Source organism: Caretta caretta, chromosome 17 (genome assembly GCF_965140235.1).
Source record: "Caretta caretta isolate rCarCar2 chromosome 17, rCarCar1.hap1, whole genome shotgun sequence".
NCBI classification, from domain to species: domain Eukaryota; kingdom Metazoa; phylum Chordata; order Testudines; family Cheloniidae; genus Caretta; species Caretta caretta.
The window spans coordinates 11957497-11978480 of NC_134222.1; the positions used below are offsets into that span (position 1 = coordinate 11957497).

Sequence of the window (20984 nt, forward strand, 5' to 3'; positions counted from 1 at the left end):
TGCCCCAGCCCAGAGCCCCCCTCCCGCACTCCAAACTCCTCAGCCCCAGCCTGGAGCCCCCCCTGCACCCCAAACCCCTCATCCCTGGCCCCAACCCAGAGCCCTCACCCTTTCCCACACCCCAATCCCTCGCCCCAGCTCAGAGCCGCCTCCCACACTCCGAACCCCTCGGCCCCAGCCCAAAGCCCCCTCCTGCACCCCAAACCCCTCATCCCCGGTCACACCCCCAGCCAGAGTTGTCACCCCCTCCTGCACCCCAAGCCCCTGCCCCAGCCCGGTGAAACTGAGCAAGTGAGTGAGGGTGGGGGAGCGCGAGCGACAGAGGGAGTGGGGATGGAGTGTGCGGGGCAGGGCCTCGGAGAAGGGATGGAGGAGGGAGCAGGGCAAAGGTGTTCGTTTTTCTGCTATTAGAAAGATGGCAACCCTAACTAATTAATATTGCTTTCCTGTTTGGTGAGTTGCACAATTACAGAGGTTTACACTGCAAATGTTCAATATAACTTTATAATATGGGCTACAGATGTTCTGAGTGAGATCAATACACATAGAATCCTACAAGCTTTTCATCAAGTCTAAACACTGAACACATTTTTATCAACTTAGCCTGTGTTTTAACAATGCTAACACACAGGTGAGCCAGACTGGTGTCCAGCATGAATTTCTTATGCCCCTTGGCATGAGCTGGCTCCTGGTTTGTCAGTGTTACAATAATGAATTGATAAAACTTGTGATTTGGGAACATTACATCCTTGATTAGATTGTAAACCTGTTGGTGTAGGGACCATCTTTTTGTTCAGTGTTTGTACAGCCCCTAGTGCAGTGGGATCCTGGTCTATGACCTGGACTCCTGAGTGCGAGGGTAATACAAATAACAATGATAAAAGTGGCTTTCTCGCTGCTACAATATAAATTCTTTAGGGCAGGGCTTTGTGGGGCAAAAGGGGAATTGTGTTTATTAGTTGTTCAGTGCTGTGTACAGTAACGTCACTATACAAAATAGACACACAGATTAATTAACGTGTCACACCACGTTTCTGGCAGTGTCAGGAGTTGAATCCAGAATGCCTGAGTCCTAGTACTGTACCTTCACCACAACACCAGCTTTTTGCTCCCGATTACTTGTCTGTAAAGGACCATGAACACTAACAATGTACACTCTAAATACAAATTATTGAATTATTTCTTATGCTACGCTATACAAACTTTAATATTTTCCTTTCTTTCAGGGTGTACAGTGCTTTCATTTATATACTGCAATTGTTAGGGGATCGTTATTTCTCTGACACAGCAGAAAATACTTTTTGTACCTTGCTTTCCCCTCTTTTTCCCCAGATAAAGAAGTTTCAGAATTCTTGTTACTGTTACCAGGAGCTTTTCTTTCAAGACTTATTTAAAGGTGGAAGTTTCGCCTAAGGCGTGAAACCTTGCACCAGCCCTTGAAGAACCGGTTCCTTCAGTCACTCCGGGTCTTCGGCGGCACTGAAGGACCTGCCGCCGAAGTGCCACTGAAGGCCCGGAGTGACTGAAGGACCTGTCGCTGAAGGCCCAGAGTGCCGCTGGGTGAGTAAAAATTCTCAGGGGAGCTTCGCCAGCTGAGAGCTCAGGCAGGACGGAAATGACTGTCCCACGGTCCCGTCTTACACGTAGTAAGAGAGTGCCCACCCGAAAGATCTTATCTAAATAATCAAGAGGAACAAAAGTTGGAAGCAAAACCAGGTGAAATGACTTGCGAAGGTCACGTGGTAAATCAATGTCAAAGCCAGAACTAGAACTGAGGTGTCCTGACTCTCAATGCTATATCCACTGGAACATGCTGCCTCTCAATATACTTACGGCTTCCTTTATATGGGACCGATTTTCTTTATTGTCAGCAGATCATGTTCCATAATCACATTTGAAAATTGCCAGCAATAGATGGCCTGATTTCTCCAGCGATAGCCTTATTTCCATGAGGACAAGTGATGGATAAAAGACTGTTTATTGAAGGCTCATTTTTTTTTAACAAAAATTAATGATTTGTGGTTGCAAATGAGTCAGGAAACAATTTAAATCTGGCAAATGTGAGCAAAATTGCCCAGAATTATTGCCATAAAAATTCGTGTATGCTAATGTGTATGCTTGCCAGTGGAACCAGTTCTTATCATTCAGGAATATCTGTTCAAAAATTATCAGTTAAAATCACCAAACACAACTGGTGATAATTTTGCATCAAAATAGCCACAGGAACTGAGCTGAAAGATAATCCCCAGTTCCTACAGAATTTGTAAATATAGTCATGCTAGCCTTTTCAAAAGTTGTAGTAAATATTATATTGCTTTCTTTAATCACTAGATCTCAGAATGCTTTCCCAAGGAGGGTGTCCATTATTTATACACATTTGTTCTCCCCCACTAGCTGGCTAATGCATGTTCACCTGTAAGATCAACAGGTCCTGATCCGGCCTGTCCCACTCACCATAGGAAATCCCAGGGTGGGGTAAGCCTGGCTAGCAGTTTCCTCATGCCTCCCTCTCTACCATTAGCACCAACAACAGTGCAATGGGGCTTGTATGCCCACCACCTGTGACTCTCAGAAGACTTCCCAGTATTGGAGAATGGGGATGTTTCCAGTGGCAGTTGGGGGCAGGGATTTCTGTGGTCCACCATCTGTTTTGCAGTGTCTGTGTTCCACATGGTGCTGTTAAAAGGTTGAGAAATGTTTCCAGCTTTGTGAACTAGTGGCCCAGAGATGAGGCTCTTTATCGAGTTTTGAGGACACATTCTTGTCTATATTTACAGCAGGGCTAGTTTGAAAACTGAACTATCTGGTGCAGAGATGCCATGATATTAGTTGACATCCATTATGGTGACACAGTGCAATGGTTGCACGGATAGCTGTTAGCCTGTTTCGCACCCTTTGCCTGGAATAGACTTTTCATCAACTTCCAAATCACACATTATAATTTTGAAGGGGTCAAACAATGGATGTACATATTTTCTTGCCTTTCCTTCCACTTAAACACAGGGATGTGACCAGGGATTTGAAACCGTCTGCCTCCATTGCCATGTACAAACTTTAATTTGTACAAAAGCAGGGATTGCTCACCTTTCAACAGTACCTGTCATTAGAATTGGCACAATTCTCACTGGTTCTTAGTCATTGTGATGCCTGTGGCAATGAACAGCTTTGGATCCGCTTAGAAGTTTCTGCGGTTAGCAACACTGACACTTGCTCAGGGTGTTCTTAATGTATGATGTAAAGAGACAGCAAAGCATTTTCCATTTCCTCAGAAAAGATGTTAAGTAAATTCATGGTGAAAGATAAAGAGGCAGCAGATAGATTCTACTACTGGAGGAGGAGAACTGTATTTGGCTTTGATCTTGATCAAATTCTGCGGCAAAAATTGTGTGTCAATAATAAAGAAGATTCTTAGGTTTTTAAATACCACAGATTTTTTTGAAAGATCCAGATCAGATGAGCAAGATGAAGAATATATACAGCTGTGAGGTAAATATAAGGGTGGCCTTCATTTTGGTGTGTTTACATATGGAGTCTGTTTCTGCATGGCTGTCCACAAATGTGTAGGACTGAGGCCAGTACTGCAGTATGCTTCGTGCTTCTACAGTAATTTGGTTGTATTAATGTGCATGTTACTTTCAACAAAACCTGAAAGCACTTAACTTTTTTTTTTTTCAAACTTATGGATGGACCCTATAATATTCCTCCTTGTGAACGAGCCATAGGCTAAGCTGGAAGTTGTATACATGAACTGTTTGAGTACAAAAAAAGCTGAATGTGCTTTTTTTCATTTAAAGACACAGCTTTATTCCCCTGCTCATATAACTCGAAAATGGTGCCGTGGATTATGCTCAAACTTGCGTGTGCACAGACAAAACCAGTATTTGGCTGAGACCAAGCATTTAAAATTTCAGCTGAAATGATATTTTTAGAAAATATTGAAAGCAAGTGAATGTGGAGTTCTTAAAAGATTTTCCTTTCCTCACAAGGGGAGTTCCACGTAGAATCAGGCCCCATGTATTACATTTATGACAGTAGTGCTAGCAACTGCTACAGTTGTTAAGGGGAATCATTTTTGTTACATGTAACTTCATCCAAATCTCGCTGGTAGCTTTAACGCTTTTCTCACTCATTCTGCATTATTCCGAGTTGCTGTCTTCCAAAGTAACTGGAATCAGGTGGACACACTGACACTATGCTCTAGTTTTAGTGCTTTTCATTAGATTAACAAAATAATATTTAATTCTATCCTTTGATTTATATAATTATTTTCCTGGGTTGTTGGGAGCTTTGCTGAGGACATTACCTCAGACTGAATTTATAAGGCGGAATATGTCAAGCCAAGAATACTTTTTCATTAAATTCTGATGGAAATGGAACATTATTTGTTGGGAAAATTCTAGCAAAAAATATTACGGTTTTCAGATCAGATTTAGCGCTAGTCAAATTTTTTCTCGAAAATGGAAAATGCAATCAGAAAATTCTCAGTTTTCCCTCCACCCCCAGTATCCATTTAGGGCTAGGAAGACGGGTCTTCTGAAGCAACTGGCATTAACAAGGCAGGATACTGGCTGAGAATGGACCGTTGGTTTAATCTCGTATGGCAGAATTTGGTGGAAGTTATTATACACCTGCCTGCTTCCACATAAAAGATTCACAGTGACATTACAGTTACTTTGCCATGAGCAGGTGCGTTCAAAGACCACATTGGTTCAGAATGTAACTACCAAGGTTAATCTAGTGCACAGTTAACATTGTCTGAACAATTGAGTAAATGCCATTAGCTGCAGTCACTGCACCATTAATACAAACATGTCTGCTGCTGTCACAGACTTCCCCTGTGCTGTTGAGAATGCAGCCTCATTGTGCCCTGGTGAATGTAGCTGCACGAGGAGAAGGAGAGGGGGATGTCTGCGCTAAGCAAAGCTAAAGTGCTCGGGCATCAGTCATTTGTGCCTCTTCACTTGAATGAACAAGATACTTCTGCGTTAATTAATTTTCATGGCAATCAGGAGAAACACAGAGAAGAAGGTTATTTAGCAAATGTCTGATGTCTGCTGGAACAGTTCTGATGAGCTCTCGGAGGGCAGGGACTCTCTGTGTATGTGGATGATGCCAAGCATTCTCGTGGGAGCTGACAGAATATTTTAGTAGGAAGGGGGTTTTTTTTGTTTGTTTGTTTTGGTTTTTTTTGTTCTACCTTTTATTCCTTTCTTGAGAAGTCAGTGCTGCGGCTGGGAAGGTAGTTCATTAGATGCTTGTGGGGCTAACCACACCCATAATTAGGTGGTTATACTCAAATATCAACTGTGCAAGGCTCTCTCAAGCTATGGGGTAGAGCTGGTCAAAACGTTGAGTGAGAGCAGGTGGGGGGCATGCAAGCACCCCTTGAGCCCCGGTTTCCCCAGGCTGGCTGTCCCCTGTAGCCTCTGTTCCCCAGAAGGAGGACTCACAAGTCACCCTGGTTTCAGTTTGCGTCACTCTTTCTGTAGTTGGCTCAGTCTGCACAGAGAAAGCCGCAAATCTGTCTCATTGCAACCTGTCATGGATAAGGCTGTTTTAGCTGTGCCTACTTTCCGTATTCTAGCATTTTGTTAGTGGTTGGTCTACATGAATGTTGTCTTAGTTAAGGTGAAGGCCTGAGCTTATTTACTTTGATGGTAAAACCTTGAGAGCAAGAAGTTATCCCATAAATACCATAGTGTGTATATATAGTGCATGGCTGCCATACTTAGGGTGACCAGACAGCAAGTGTGAAAAATTGGAACAGGGGGTGGGGAGTAATAGGCGCCTATATAGGAAAAAGCCCCGAATATTGGGACTGTCCCTATAAAATAGGAACATCTGGTCACCCTAACCATACTGCCTGGAAAAAACACAAGAAAACATTCTGTAGGACCTAGCCCTGTACTAGGAGGGAGATAGACTGGAAGATGTAACAGCTCTTCTCCATCTCTCTAACTTCGTTCATATATTCTATGTACCCAGTTAATCCAGATTCCTCTCAATGATGGCATTGCAATGCCACCTACAGCCACATGATGGCAGCACCATACAAATGTACTGAAAAGACAAGGTGGGTTTGAGGGAATATCTTTTAGGGGACCAATTTCTACTTGTGAAAGAGACAAGCATGTCTTTTCCACCAACAGAGGTTGGTCCCTTAAGAGATATTGCCTCACCCACCTTCTCTCTATATCCTGTAGCCAACATGGCTACAACAACACCACAAACATAAATAGAAAAGGAGTACTTGTGGCACCTTAGAAACTAACCAATTTATTTGAGCATAAGCTTTCGTGAGCTATTCTGCAGTTTCCACAGTATGCATCCGATGAAGTGAGCTGTAGCTCACGAAAGCTTATGCTCAAATAAATTGGTTAGTCTCTAAGGTGCCACTAGTCCTCCTTTTCTTTTTGCGAATACAGACTAACACGGCTGTTACTCTGAAACCTGACAAACATAAATGTATTGAAATAAACCCTGCCAAATTTAACTCAGCAGAAGAAACCTGCCTTTGTCAGGCTGATTTCTCCAAAGCAGAATAAGGTTAAAATAGTTATTTTATAGGAGAACTATTTTATTTCTAGCCACAAGATTGAACCTTTTGAATCCATTATTTTTTCCCTCTGCAGTAGAATAAACAAACTGATTCTCTGTCCTGATCTCAGAGACAGCATGTGATATTCAGGGCTCCATTGTGCTCTGACACACACTTGTGCAAAACTGAACTAACTTCACTGCAATTAACCAGGCAGCTACAGATTTTCAGCCTCAAATGGGCCTAGTGTGTATTAATTAAAACTGACTTAAAGGCCTCAACAATGTCTGCTACAGGTCTTATTTGTAAGCTTTCCATTTAACAATAAAGACATGATTTTTTTTTATTCAAGCAGGCTAAACTCTCCCGTTATCTAGTGCCATCCACATCACTATTTTTCATTGTGACAGATTTATATGGGCTAGTAAAGAAGTTACTATACAATTAGTCACTTTTACATTTGGTAATGAAGGTCATCCATTGGGAAAATCTGGGTATTACCCCCCCTGGTTTTGGTGAGAACTAATGTGTTCTTGAGCTCAATATTAATTCCACTTTTTGAATAGTTTCACAACTCCCTTTAACATAGTCTTTCTTTTTTACTTCGCACTTCAGTATTTCACACCAGATTTATTCATAAGGAGCCATTGGGCCCAGTGATTATACTGTACAGTGAATTCAAGTCATATGAAGACTGGTAGGACCAAATCTGCAGCCTAAGGAATACCATAACCACTAGAAATGGCCAGTGAAAACAGAAATATTAAATATCTGGTCAAGATGTCTGCTTATCAGCTGAACTGTTAATCTTTCTCCGGCAAAAATAAATTATAGATCTATCCCAGTGATGGGAGACCTCCTCTCCTGTATTGGAGCTGTACTAAGGATGATTATGCCCACAGGTAACAAATCTATTGGATGGGAGATGAGATGTTGCGGTATTAAATGTTGTTTTTCTTATACTTTGATTGTCAACTGTCTGGGGCTGAATCAATCTTTTTGCTCTGCATTTATACAGCACCTAGCATAATGGGTCACAAGCCAGCATCTAGCATAACTGGGTCTTCTAGACATGGATTATTATACAAATACTAAATACACTTTTAAACCAGGTTTAGCTTCCCCTTGCCAGTTTACTGGGTGTTCTCTGGGATACCTAAATGCATGAAGATCCAGCCTATCTCAGTGCTTCAACCAGACTTTCCTCTCTCTTTTTTTGTACATCTTTGGGTAGGATGCAGTGGTTGTGGATGGTGTTGCTTTGACCATCCTGGTGTCTAAATTCTTCTGTTTATCTGTTAAACAAATTTGACAGGACTAGAGGCAGGGAAAGCCTCCCATCACTGGTTCAGTGGGACTCAGTAGTGACCTGGAGGGAGCGACCAGCTTCAGAGGTGAAATAGGTCAGTCACGGGGTGCGTTGGGTCCTAAGTTTCTGTCCTTACAGACAGATGGCAGTGGTGCCAGTCAGGGCCAGTCGTGGCTGTGATCTTTGTGTTGTAGATGTGTGGCACTTGAGAACTGGCTAGAGAACATGCTTGAGCCAGACATTAAGTGACTGTAATAAGATAACTGCCTGTCCTGGCAGAATAAAGCTCTCTGCTTCCTTCGCGGCCATTGATGGGGGGCCTAAATGCAGAGACCAAACAAAATAGCAAAGACGAGACACACAGGGCCAGGTGCAAACCACAGAATTTTAAAATCACCTGGGGCTCTAATATTGCTCCCCCTTGTATTACCATTATTCCTCAGTATTACATTCTGGGGAAGGTTATTTTGGTGCTTGGTTTGTGTTTATAAACAAATAGCCTTCAAAAGATACCAGACCTTTAAACATAAAAACAGGGAAAAAGCTACTGTCTAAAATTTTCCCCAGGAGTTACCAATATAGCCTGACCACAAACTGACTCCATAGGTCTGGGTAGTCAGGAGTTTTATTAAACCATCCATGGAATTCCTGCATTTTAAGTGCTCAAATGCACTCGCTCTGCTTCGACTTTCCTTAAAATTCTCAGAGTGTCTAGGAGCGCTGTCTTCTGGAGGTCACTGATCACAATGTCTTGAATTCCTAACGACGTCTTGAGCGGCTCTTTCATATCCTTGGGAATCACTCCAAGTGCTCCTGTCACCACTGGGATCACCTTTGTTCTAGCTTTCCAGAATTCTTCCACTTTGTGGCAGAGTTCTTTCTACTTCATTGTTTTCTCTTCCGCTTTCTTGTTTGTTTCTGTCTGCTGGTCTGGTAATATCAATTACCATAATCTTGTTTGTTTTCTTTTCTACAACTATGGCCAGCCTGTTAGCCTGCACCATTCAGTCTATGACAATTGTCAGATCCCATACAATCCCAGCTTCTTCTCTAAAGCACTTCCAATTCAGTGACTGTAATACTGCCTGGTGTGTTCAGTCTCTGCTTGCCCCCGGGGCTTCAATGCTGACACTTGGTGACCTAATGATTATTATTGTTGTGCCCTGAGGCTCTATCTGAGATCAGGACCCCGTTGTGCCTGGCTCAAACACATCCTTGGAGACACAACTCCTACCCCCAAGAGCTGGCAGCCTACATAAACAAGACAAAGGGTGGGAGGGGACAAAGAGTCACAGAGAGAGGTGGTGCCTTGCCCAGGAATTAGACCCTAGGATCAGGTCTCCTGAATCCCACTCCAGTTTCCTATCTGCTGGGCCACACTGCCTCGTGTGTGAGTTTTAGTTGACTTTACCTTTCAGGAACACTGCTAATGACATTCAGATCCCCTTTAGACTTCCTCCAAAGGATGAATTCAGGCATTTCCAGATGTGACTGGGTTTTTTTTATTATTATTATTATTATTATTTTTTATTCTTTCACCTCACAGATCACATGCCTCTCACATCATCGGGTAGGCGATGACAAAATAATTAAGCTCTGAGTCAATCAGGTCTCGGTATCTCCTGAAAATATCTCGCAACATTCGATCTTCTTCAATGGTTTCGTACCGATTTGTGTAAATCCTCACCTGTGCGGATGAAGCAAAATCATATCTGTAAGAAGCGCATTAACTGGCCAAAATTAAGCTCCAAAGCCCACAGAGCTACTGAGGTTTCTAGATAAGCCTAATATCTAATAAGATAGGTCATCACTGAGTCAAATCTTGAAGCCCTTGCTCAGTTTTTGCTCAGGCAAGACTCCCAGGCCTGCCAGTGAAAGTTGTGCCTCATGAAATGCTGAGTGAAAATGAAGAGACTCACCAATCCCACCTTGGGGTATTTCAATGGTAGGTGATAATGGGGAAGGAAAGACTCAGTAGGCTGAAGAGGGCTTCTCCAGGAGCCATAGATTTCTGGGACCTGCACATATCTTGGGGGATCTATAGAGGCACAAGCCAGTTCTGCTCCTCCTAGGACCCTGCTGGCTCCCAGGTAGCATAGCTCATTTAGACCAGTGTGAACACTGCTTCCTCTGGCTGCAGTTTGTCACAGGACTGTGCTTTGCATGGGGCTCCCTAGCCATTGTGAAAGAGGTAAGATCAGGGCTGTGTTATTTTGGAATCTGCTTCGTGGACCTGGTCCGCTCCAGGGAGATCCATGCCTGAATGGTCCTCTCTCAAGTGGATCTTGGAAATACATGTATGGTTCTTGCACTTTCTCGCAATCCTGTCCTCCTGTGTGTTAACAGTAATCTTAAACCAACATTCAGAGGAGGGGGTTGCATTACCCTGTTTATAAATCTGTGCTTCTACTTGGGTTTCTTTGGGTGAAATGCAACTTTTGAAACACATGATTTTACCTTCATGGTCCTCAAGGTGCATTTCCCTTCTGCTTGATTTTGTAACAGCCTCTCCACAAATGCGACACGGAGGAAGGCCCAGATTTTTAGGAAGAACAGTTTCTTGCATGATAACACAAGCTGCAGCAGCTCCTCATCCAGTGATTCGTGGCTGTTGTTGAATTCAAGCGTTAATTTCTAGAAAAGACAAATAGTAAATATCTATATCAATGGGCGGGGGGGTGTTACAGTTGCCATGGGATTCAATCAGCAAGCCTTTCCTTGCGCTGATGATAGGGTTGACTTAGAGGCAGGTCATTTTTTGTATCTTGGAGCTTATGTAACTTATAGTTCTAGCATAATAGCACCCAAAGGCCCCAATCAGAATTGAGCCCTGTTGTGCTAGTCACTGTATGTAGATAGCCCCTTCCACAAAGAACTTCCCATAGAGAAGGAAAATGCATTAAATAATGCTCAGAGTCCCTGTAATGTGTCATTATATGAGGTTCTTACATGGATTTCTAGAGATCAATTCTGGAGAGTTTATTTTGATCCCCCAAAACATTTGTGTGTGGGGGAATAATTATAATTCGGAGGGCTGAATGTAAATTAAAGGAACATTGTGACAGTGGTTGATGCACCAGAGAAAGTTAACAGCAATCACTACTCGCAGATGCAAATGACCATTTTCAATCGTTAGCCACAAAGAATGTCTGTCAAGGGACATACTAGACATCATTTTTTATCTTCCTATAGATTGTTTTACATATTAAACCTAGTATAGAAGATGCAAGATTATAAAGTAATAACTTACACTGGTGCATATACTTATGCCTAGGAAGATCTCAAAGCTCTTTACAATCTCATATCCAAATTGTTTGAAAGGAACACTATGTCTTCCTCCCTCCACTAAACCACAGCCACCTCTGTGGTACAAGGTTGCGACTTTTTAAGAGGGCGCAGCAGTTTATGGAGAGGAAGTAATCTGTTCATGGCTGGGACCATGTTTTCTTTGTGTGTGTGTACAATACATAGTTCAGTGGGCCCAATTGGGATCTCTAGGTGCTAGCTCAGTACACTTAATAATTAAGAAGAAGTAGATATTATGTGTCCAACTGAAGCAGATGGAGGAATTTAGATGGGAAGAATATAATTAGCTAAACTGAACCTTGGTTGGGAAGTTGGTGTTCACATCTCTTGTGGAAAAACTGCCTTGTGGAGCCCTAATGACCTCATGGGTCAGGGTTTCACTTTTACACTGACAGTTTGGTACAATGCCCACACGGCCACCTGGTTAGATTAGTGACAAAACAGTAAAACGTTGCTGTTCCCACCATACCTGCAGAATGTGTTTGTAGGCTGGTAAGAGATTGGTGAGGGTCGGCCTCATCGACCAGTCTGGGTCACTGAAATAGCAGCTCCGTAGACTGATGCTCCTGAGTGGGATCTCTGCTAAGAGTATCCTGGCTAGACTGTCATGCTTCATGACTCTTTCAAAGAAGAAGTTCACTTTCAGTTTGGGTGCTCTCTTGGCTAGGTTGGCCCAGGACATCCCCCAAACCACCTGCCCGTGAGGGTCATGGATGTGGCACTTGATGTTTATTGTCCAGAGAGAATGGGCGTTGTGCTTGCACAGGATTTCCAGCAATTCATCGGAGATGCAGTTGTAATTGAGAGTCAGGATGACCAGGTTGCAGAACGTGGACATAGTCTGATGGAACAAGGGGCTGCTGTAGATAGAAAGATAGTGGCTGAAGAAGTCTTCTATGTTGATTTCAGAGGCAAAACTTTTGTTTTTCAAGTAGCTCAAAGAGCTCAAAAGCTCACAGCCTTCTTCCAGCGTCACTCTTGCTCCTTTCAAGCTGAGATGAACAAGATGTATGCCCATTCTTTTCAGGAAAATAATTAAGTTCTTGATAAACTGGTTCCTAATTATGTTTCTCCAGACCAATCGGTCCAACTCCAGGTGCTGAATAGTCAGGGATACCAGACGGCTATTACATTTGCCCAAGCGCGAGAGAAGCCCCCTCATAGTCACTTGAAATTTTCGGGTCAAGACAGCATTGTAAGGATTCAGGAACTTGATCTCTAGGTGTTCCAAGTACTTGCCAAATCTCTTGACGTACCATAGAGTGGATTCAAACTCGGATATGTTTGACCTAGATGGCCGTCCACTGAAGGTGATTGTTCTGGTTCTCCAGAGAAAGCCTGAGTACATGGCTTGATTCCATCTCTTACAGACTAAAGCAGCCCGAGATCTGTCCCTGTCATCTAGCCACCAGAAGACATGGCTCAGGCAGACGTTGGGCAAATAAGCCCAGCAACTCTGCTCAGATTCACTGTCATTCTCCATCAAGGAGACAGTCAGTTCCTGTTGGGTGCAAACCAAAGCTTAGATGGTCTCTAGATCAGGAAGGCTGTGGCTAGTTTGTTTTTATTGTTACTTGACAGATCAAACACTTCCAAGTGAATAGCAAAACTCCTGCCTCTTTACATCCAAATGCTGGTGACCACATGAGCTCTTGGGTCTAACCTGAGATCTAACCTAAATAAAAAGAGCAAAGCAATGAGAAGAGTACAATCACACCAACAGCACAGTGTACAACTTCAGTTCTTTGGCCTCGATAAAGCTTAAACATCACACGGTAAAATGATATAGAGGTTTCAGTATCAATCTGCTACATTTTTTGTCTCTGCAAACCCTAGAAGTTCCTAGAAAATACCAATAAAACTGAAGACATCTCTTGTGGGGGATCAGTTCTTTCTTGAAGCATGCTATGTGCTTGGAGCTGTACAAAGAGTTGCTTTCCTTTGCACTGCAAAGATTAACAGCACTGACTATCTAAATGAACTGTCTACATCTGCTGATCTTAGCTTTTCTGGGTTAACATCACAGCCTATTTCAGGTGGCCCTTTAAAAACCTGCGGAAGATTTTTAAAACATTTTTGAAACTGGTCTAGCTCTGGGATTAGCTCTGGGAGGCATAAGATCTGATGGAGAGTGGTGAAAATAAGAGACAAGAAATGCTTGGGATGCAAGAAGAGGTTAGTTACCCGTTCTGCTTAGGAGGCATTCAGACCCCAGCAGCCTTGCTCCCTGCAGGGTTCAATGATCACCTGGCCTGCTCCCCCACCATAGCGAGCTCAGCCATTGTCAGGGAGCAAGAGGTAGCCTTTGTGATGTCATGGGCACTGACTTGACTTCATTGCAAGCGGGAGCAGTGCAGCCTGCTGAGCAGTGTTACACACTGCAAAGTCAAGGGGAGGGAAAGATTTATTCTTTGGGGGTTCAGTGTGAAAAGGCAATCTCAGGGCTGGCTGCAGTACATACTTCTCCCTCCCTCACCCCCAACAGGTGATGTATCTGGAAGCTAAGTGGCAAACAATAAAGGCAGAAAGTAGTGCTTGCTACAACTTCTGACCTAGGAACTGCAAGCCTCCTGTGTAATGATTTGGGGAATCTATGTACAACTTACTCTAGTTGGATTTTATGAGCTTTCTGTATTCTTATATCTTAGACTGTCTCTTTCTGTGTTCTGCCGCATGCTCCTTGTGCTAAGGAGACCGAAGAGTGGTATCTGCTTGTCTGTCTATGAATAGGTTGGTCAAGACTATCAGCCCCTGAATAGCTCTTGCCTGGGAAGAATAAAGTAACTATATTCTAGATAAAATTTCCTCTAACTTCTCTGTAGGGGATGCTGGAGTTTGAAGGAATGGAATTTCCTGAGAAGCAGGGCAATTAAAAACTGAGAGGGACTCAAGGAGGCTTGGGGAAAGAGTTGGGCATATTTCTGTGGCAGAAGGATCCTTTTTTACCGAGGGGCCATCTAAATAAGAAGGAAGCTGGCTGCAGGGAAAAATATCCTGTGAATCAGGGGGAAAGCCTTCTGAAGGATGCGGGGTACTTGGATGTCCCAGAGGACTCTGGCCAAATCAAGACTGGTGAGGAAACTGAGGCAGGAAGGGAGCGAGGCATAGGTCTTTATTGTTTTGTCTAAATCTGTACATTTCTTGTCCTAGCTTAAGTCAGGAATAACTGTGTTACAAACTTTGACAAAGCCTGTTCGTTATCCCTGAAGAGGTAAACTCTAACCCAGACTGCCCACGAGGCTGGAGCTCTGGGAAAGGATGTGTTTACGCAACAGACCTGTCTTTGCGGGGAAGGGATCAGCTTTGATCCTGGGGGCCTGTGGCAGCTGCACTGTGACTTCCCTTCTGTGGTCGAATGTGAGCCAGAGAAGCCAAAGTAAAAGATGGTGCTTGAACCCACCCAGAGCAAGGGAAGCTGATGAGCACATAGGTCTAGTGTGGTGTAGGGTTGCCAGTTTTGTTTTTTTGGGGGGGGGGATGAATTCCTGGAGATTTCGTCACAGGACATTATCTTTAATTCCTGGAGACTCCAGGGCAATCCTAGTGTGGTGGGACCCAAAACCAGCAGCTGGGTGATTGTGCAGCAGGGGGTCATGACATCGTGCATGCAATACAGACTGGTTCCCACTGGTGATGAGATAAGGCCTTGCTTTCATCAGAACTTTAATAGACCAGGATCTAACTTCTCTCCACTCAAGACAAAGGTGTATGGAGAATCCCGTGCTCTGTTAGTAAGTTTGCAGAGAAGCAGATCTGGAGAATAAATGTGCTTCTACCCAAAGCAGCCTCACAACCTACAAGTCTTAGAAAGTGATTAGCTAAGATGATTAACATGCTTCCAGGAGAGCAACAGATGGGGGGGGGGGGGGGAAGTGATTATTTCTCCAAACTCCACCTAAAACCCAAGCCCCACACACTTGTGACACCAAAATAAGATGCTACTCTCAAGCAGGTTGTGCAGATCTTCCTACTATGACCATCTCTCTTCTTTCCTGCTTTTTATTGTCACAGTTAACAAAACTACATGAATGGGAGCCATTTTCAGGTCTCCAAGCTACATTTTAAAGACTTTTATCTGCAGCCATAAAGGCTAGACACTTGAGACTTTCATTTCACAAACAGGCTTTGAAATGCAGGTTGGCATTTTGTTTTTAATATCAATAGAACTGAGCCAAAACCCCAGAGCAGATGAGAGGAGAACACCCATTATTGTTGGGGAATTCCCAATACAGATCTGATTGTAGCCTGAACCCATCATTTGTTGTTTGTTGTTTGTTTTTTAACAGCTGTCCTTATTACACTCAGAACGATCACTTGCGTAGAGGGCAGTCAGATAAAGGACCAAATTCTGCCTTCAGATAGGGAGACTTGAATGCACATCTGTATCTCGAGGATTCTGTAGATAGAGAGATGTAGCACTCAAAAGCTGATTGAAGCAAGGCAGATCCAGGTCCCCTTTCTCTTTCCTGTAGAGAAAAGGGTGGAAATCAGTCTGTAGAAATCTGAAGCTAAGGCGCACAAAAGGACAGAGAGGAGTTTGAAATAATGCATGTGCAGGTTTTGCTGGGAGTGATGGGAATCGGGATGATATTAAAGGAAATATTTATGCACCTTTATGAACAGAGATGTATTGGACTATCCGATCAGTCTCCTGATTGGAAGTGGCTGAAGCGCCATCACTTCAGACTTTTAAAATCAGAGCACACAAAACACTAGAAAATTTCTGTGCAGCCCAATCCTTGCATGGGCAAGGAGACAGGGCTTTTCCATTTCTGACTTCTGTGGTTCAGAACTCATCGCACTCACTTCTTAAGCTATAGATTCTTCTGTGGTGGTGGTGCGGTGTTGTATAGCATCACTAGATGTCAGCATTGAGTTTGGTGAAGAGAGAAGCAATGCAAAATGGAGTTCACAGCGTGTGTGTGGTGGTGGTGGTGGGGGGGGGGATTAATAGACAGCTTCGCACCACAACCCACCTTCATTTTTCAAAAGGAGGATAAAGTTCAAAAAAATACCTTGTGGGGAAATGGCTTAACAGTGAGTACTTGAATTATTTTCCTCTGCAGCAGCGTAAACAGCCTGATTCTCTGCACCTGTGTTTTCTGTGCATTAAGCCTTGATATACAGCACATACTGTACTGTATCTGATTTTGATTCAAAGCCTTGCCAGTTGTGGAATATGATGTTAAAATGGGATGTTTTTCCCCTTCTGTTCATTATAATGTTCAATAGCCACATGGATTAAAACTCATTTTGAACACCAAATCCAGCTGTTCTTACTCTACAACGCTGTTATGAAGCCAAGGGGAATGCTCTCTGAGGAAGAGATACAGGATTTGGCCCTGAGTGTTAGCAATAACAACTGTGGCTGGGGTTTTCAAATGGCAACCTAAGGTGGTTAGGCACCCAGCCCCCACTGAATTGCAGTGGCATCTATATGCTTAACTCCCTCAGGGTCCCAGCTTGTGTGTCAGTCTTGGAGCCAAATACTTGAGTTGGGCCAGAGGTGCTGCTTGTGGTTAAATTGTGGACAGTTTATTATTCAAAGTGTGCACAAACCTACCACTGGGTTAGGTCACTGTCAACCACCAAACCACATCTGTGGGTTTAAATTGCTAAAAAGTTATAGCATCCTCACTGCAACTGAGTTGCAGATGTGTAAATTTGGTTTGTGTCTCACTGCTCCCACTGCATCATTTCTGTAACTGTTGCTCCTGTCCCCCTGCCTTGCGCCCAAACCGCCCAGAATGCAGGTAAATGACACAAAATGCCACCCCACCTCCCTCGTATCTCAAGCACAGGTCAGATGCAACTCTTGTCTGAAACAGAACAAATCGCTGCATAGAGGAGGTTTGGGGAAGAGGCAGATGAAGATGGCTGTGGTTTTACACGTTATACAAACAGCTTTCAGCCTGATGGATACCAGTGTGCTTTGCAAGCTGCATACGGGGATCGCATCTCTAAAACATAGCTTCCTCAGGGGTGAAACAGAGCAAGTATTTAACGGTGCACAGCAATGCTGCACAAAAGGTATGAGAGGGTGCAGAGGGGCCAGCAGGCAAAGAGTTAATTCACTGTTCAAGTCTTCTGCAGGTGTAGAAGGGTGGCTAATGAGTGGGGAGCTGGTGGCCTAATTAGGAGGTCTGGTGCAAGCTGGTAGTATTCTGGTCATATGAGTGTTGCAGTGTTTGTAGCTTGAGTAAGGATGTAGCCTTTCTGTGAAAGCTGGTTAATGCCTGGTCTTCTCTCGGTAAGAGACAGCTTTTTGTTTTACATTGATTCTGTGGGTTGGCTCCGTTTCATGGGTAAGAAAAGAACATCTTCCCTAATTGAAAGAGCAGTGGGAGTTTAGGTATGAAGTAGAACAAGATAAACTGGAGTTTGGCTAGGACACTGGTGTTAATAATCCTGCCCTTATAAAGGGGGGCGGGGGGAGAATTTCATGATCCCTGCATTTAGGAACTGAGTATTTATGCCAGCTTTTGTTCAAAATATGTCCTCCACCCACCCCCCCCGCTAGTTCTGATCTAAATAGGTGAGGCGCAGAAAGCAGACTGTAACAGTTCATGGTTGTCTTTAATTATTCATAACTGGACCCTGCAGATAATGGGAACTTGTGTCTGTACAGTGGGGGAATCCATCCGTTAACCAGTGTTTTGAGCTACAGAGCGGGTGCACAAGGGATCAGTTGTGGCTAGTGCCATTTGAAAAAGACAGATGCCATTCCCCACTCAGTGAAAGCAGGCAATAGGCCACCCTGCTATAGAATCATAGAATATCAGGGTTGGAAGGGACCTCAGGAGGTCATCTAGTCCAACCCCCTGCTCAAAGCAGGACCGAATACAATCTGCCAAATAAATTGGTTAGTCTCTAAGGTGCCACAAGTACTCCTTTTCTTCAAGGAACCAATGTTCCTCTTGTCTCTTACTAAGGTCCAGCACGAGGGGGCCACACCAACAGCCTGGAGGGGAAACCTGGGCACAGGGGTGGGATTTCTTACACTCACTCACACACACGTTTTCCTGTGTCTTTTTACTTGCAAGGCTTGGCCCTTGTATTAAGCAGTGAGTGGGGAGGAGGCTTACAAGGCGTGGCATGATCATTGCACAAAACAGTCCCCTCTTGGGCTCTTCTAATCGCAGTGCTTGCAAACCCAAACCCACCCGGACGGGCTCCAGGCCGGGTAGCGCTTGCAGACAGGGCTGCAGGGCCGCATCCCAGCCGCCCTCCCCCGCGGCGCGCTGCCCCCGCCGCAGCCGATCGCATGGGGCGTACGGGCTCCCTCCTCTTCGGGGGGCAGGCCAGCGGTGGGGGTGGCTTTTTCCCCCATTGCACGGGAGCGAGCCAATCCTGGAGGAGGAAGGAGACCGCGCGCAATTTAAACCCAAAGGCGATTGAAGAGGCGCTGGGCAGCTGCTGGTGCGAGCGGGGCCGGGCTGGGAGCGGTGGGTGAGTCTGCTGCAGCGGGGGGCAGCCTTGGGTGGGCAGCGGCTCGGGGTGGGGCTGCTTGGGGGGCGAGGGGGAGGAAGCTGAAGCGGCTACAGTGTTGCAAGCCCGGGGCCTTCCAGGAACAAAGGCAGGGCCGGGCTGGGCACGAGCAGGCGCCTCACCCGTGGTCTTCCGCGGCAACGCTTCACGCCCAGGGAGAGGTGGGGGGCATGGGCCCCACACATGCCCCCTGGGCCCCAGCCATGTCATCAGCCTCTGCATCGTGCCCTGCCTGCCGCAGATTTGCTGGTGGGCTGTTTGCTCCCTCTCTGCCCCTTCCTCCTGCCCTTAGAATCATAGGATCTCAGGGTTGGGAAGGGACCACAGGAGGTCATCTAGTCCAACCCCGTGCTCAAAAGCAGGGCCAATCCCCAATTTTTGGCCCTGATCCCTAAATGGCCCCCTGGAGGATTGAACTCACAACCCTGGGTTTAGCAGGCCAATGCTCAAACCACTGAGCTATCCCTCCCTTGTCAGCATCCCCATCCCTTGCTTTCCCCCTGGCCCGTCCCTGCTAACAGGTAGAACAATGCATTTGCTGACCACTGCTCATGTGGAGTGGGTAGAGACCTGGCCTGGGGCTCAGGAGAGCTGGGTTCCAGAACAATGTGGGGGGGTGGGTGCTGAGAACCATTGACCTAAACTGTAAACTCTGTGTATGATAGAAACCACTTCAAGCCAGGGGGTGCGGGAGCACCCCTAGTTCTAGCACCTATGCTGGGTTCTGTTCCTGCATCTGGATGACTGTGGGTGATGTCCCGCTCTGTGCCTCAGTTTCCCTATCTATAAAATGTGGAATAATGATACAGACCTACCTTTTATCTGTAGATATCAAAGTACTCTATAAAAGCAACGAAGCTGTGGTGTAATCTGTGAGTTGATTACAGATTACTTGCCCTGTCTGCTTTTGATCCTCTATTGCGAGCTCTTCCAGATTTTGTGTGTCTGTTCAGGGTCTAGAACAAATTGAGAGAGAGTTTATGAAGGTCCTGTAGAACCTCAGAGTTTAAAAATGCCTCAGGCATGGAGGTTGTTCTTAACTCCGAAATGTTTGTAACTCTGAACAAAACGTTATTGTTGTTCTTTCAAAGGTTTACAACTGAACATTGACTTAATGCAGCTTTGAAACTTTACTGTGTGGAAGAAAAATGCTGCTTTTAACTATCTCAATTTAAAAGAAACAAGCACAGAAACAGTTTCCTTACCTTGTCAAATCTTTTTTTAAACTTTCCCTTAATTTTTTAGTAGTTTGTCTAATGCAGTACTGTACTACATTTCCTGCTTTTTGTTTTTGTTTGGTCTCTGCTGCTGCCTGATTGCATACTTCCAGTTTCAAGTGAGGTGTATGGTTGACCTGTCAGTTTGTAACTCTGGTGTTTGTAAGTCTGAGGCTCTGCTGTAAATGGTGTAATGTAACATGGGTTAACCAGAGGCAGAGCATGCCAGACTAACCTGATTTCCTTCTTTGAGAAAATAGCTGACTTTTTTTTGTAAGGAAAGTGCAATAGATATAATACACTTGGACTTCAGTAAAGCATTTGACACAGTACCACATGAGAACTAATTAGTTAAATTAGGTACTATTCGGGATTAGTACAAAAATTGTGAGGTGGATAAGGAACTGGGTAAAAGGGAGAAAGCTATAGGTTTTGGAGAAAGGTGAATTGGATTGGAGAGAGGTTAGTCATGGAGTTCCTCAAGGATGGGTTTTTGGGACCAGGGATTCAGCCAGCCATTTGCAGGAGTCAGGAACGGATTCTCTCCTTCCCCCGCCTCATTGCCCCACATAATGCATTATGGAGGAGTGGGTTTTGATCTCCTTCCTCTGACGCCTCAGAGATGTCCACAGCTGGAGATAGGACATTGGACAAGGCTCTGAGGTGACACTGAGCATTCTCTCTCTCAGGCGCTTGGCTGCCTGGTTCTTGCTTGCACGCTCAGGGTCTAACTGATCACCAGATGTGGGGCCAGCAAGGAATTCTCCCCAGGTCAGAGTGGCAGTGACATCAGGATGTTTTATTTTTTTGCCTTCCTCTGCATCATGTGGGTGTGGGTCAGTTGCCAAGATTATCTGGGAATATCTCATTTAATCATTTCCCTAGGTCCCTGTGGCATAAATCTAGTCTCCTGTAGGTTGTCATATTTTGGTCTAATTTCAGTTGTTGGGTTTAATGGGCGGGTGCTGGTGGCCTGTGATACATGGGAGATCAGAGTAGATAATCTGCGGGTCCCTTTTGGCCTAAAACTGTGACAGTGGGCCTCTAAGATTTTTTTTTTTTTCCTTTTTTGACACTACTGTAACATAAACAGTAAATAACTGAAATTATGGAGAGACTGAACTTG

The 20984-nt window shown here is 44.6% G+C and overlaps 2 protein-coding genes across 10 annotated transcripts in view; one reads left to right on the top strand and one right to left on the bottom strand.

Annotated features, from left to right (window-relative positions):
* PIMREG (PICALM interacting mitotic regulator) overlaps positions 1-20984 on the top strand; it is an 80122-nt gene that overhangs the window by 47786 nt on the left and 11352 nt on the right. For 2 of the 9 annotated variants that reach the window (XM_048823836.2, XM_048823842.2), the window contains exon 1: positions 18278-18602. The exons of 1 other annotated variant lie outside the window; for it this stretch is intronic. The gene's annotated coding sequence lies outside the window, so the exon portion shown is untranslated. Of the gene's footprint in view, positions 1-16170; positions 16191-17164; positions 17184-17384; positions 17404-18276; positions 18603-20984 lie in introns of those variants that run through there. 6 more of the 9 variants (XM_048823840.2, XM_075120854.1, XM_075120853.1 and 3 more) reach the window with 6 other exon arrangements.
* Positions 9406-12636, bottom strand: LOC125624077 (F-box only protein 39-like). Its single transcript, XM_048824407.1, has 3 exons — positions 11623-12636; positions 10305-10481; positions 9406-9534 (listed from the first exon to the last, which is right to left on the bottom strand). The coding sequence occupies exons 1-3, from the start codon at positions 12634-12636 to the stop codon at positions 9406-9408; spliced, it is 1320 nt and encodes a 439-aa protein (XP_048680364.1).

Excerpts from the sequence above, each read along its gene's own strand:
- LOC125624077 (XM_048824407.1), bottom strand. The coding sequence starts at position 12,636 with ATGGAGAATGACAGTGAATCTGAGCAGAGTTGCTGGGCTTATTTGCCC. Across the intron at positions 10,482-11,622 it reads CCTACAAACACATTCTGCAG|AAATTAACGCTTGAATTCAA; the intron begins GTATGGTGGGAA and ends TGTCTTTTCTAG. Across the intron at positions 9,535-10,304 it reads GCACCTTGAGGACCATGAAG|GTGAGGATTTACACAAATCG; the intron begins GTAAAATCATGT and ends TCATCCGCACAG.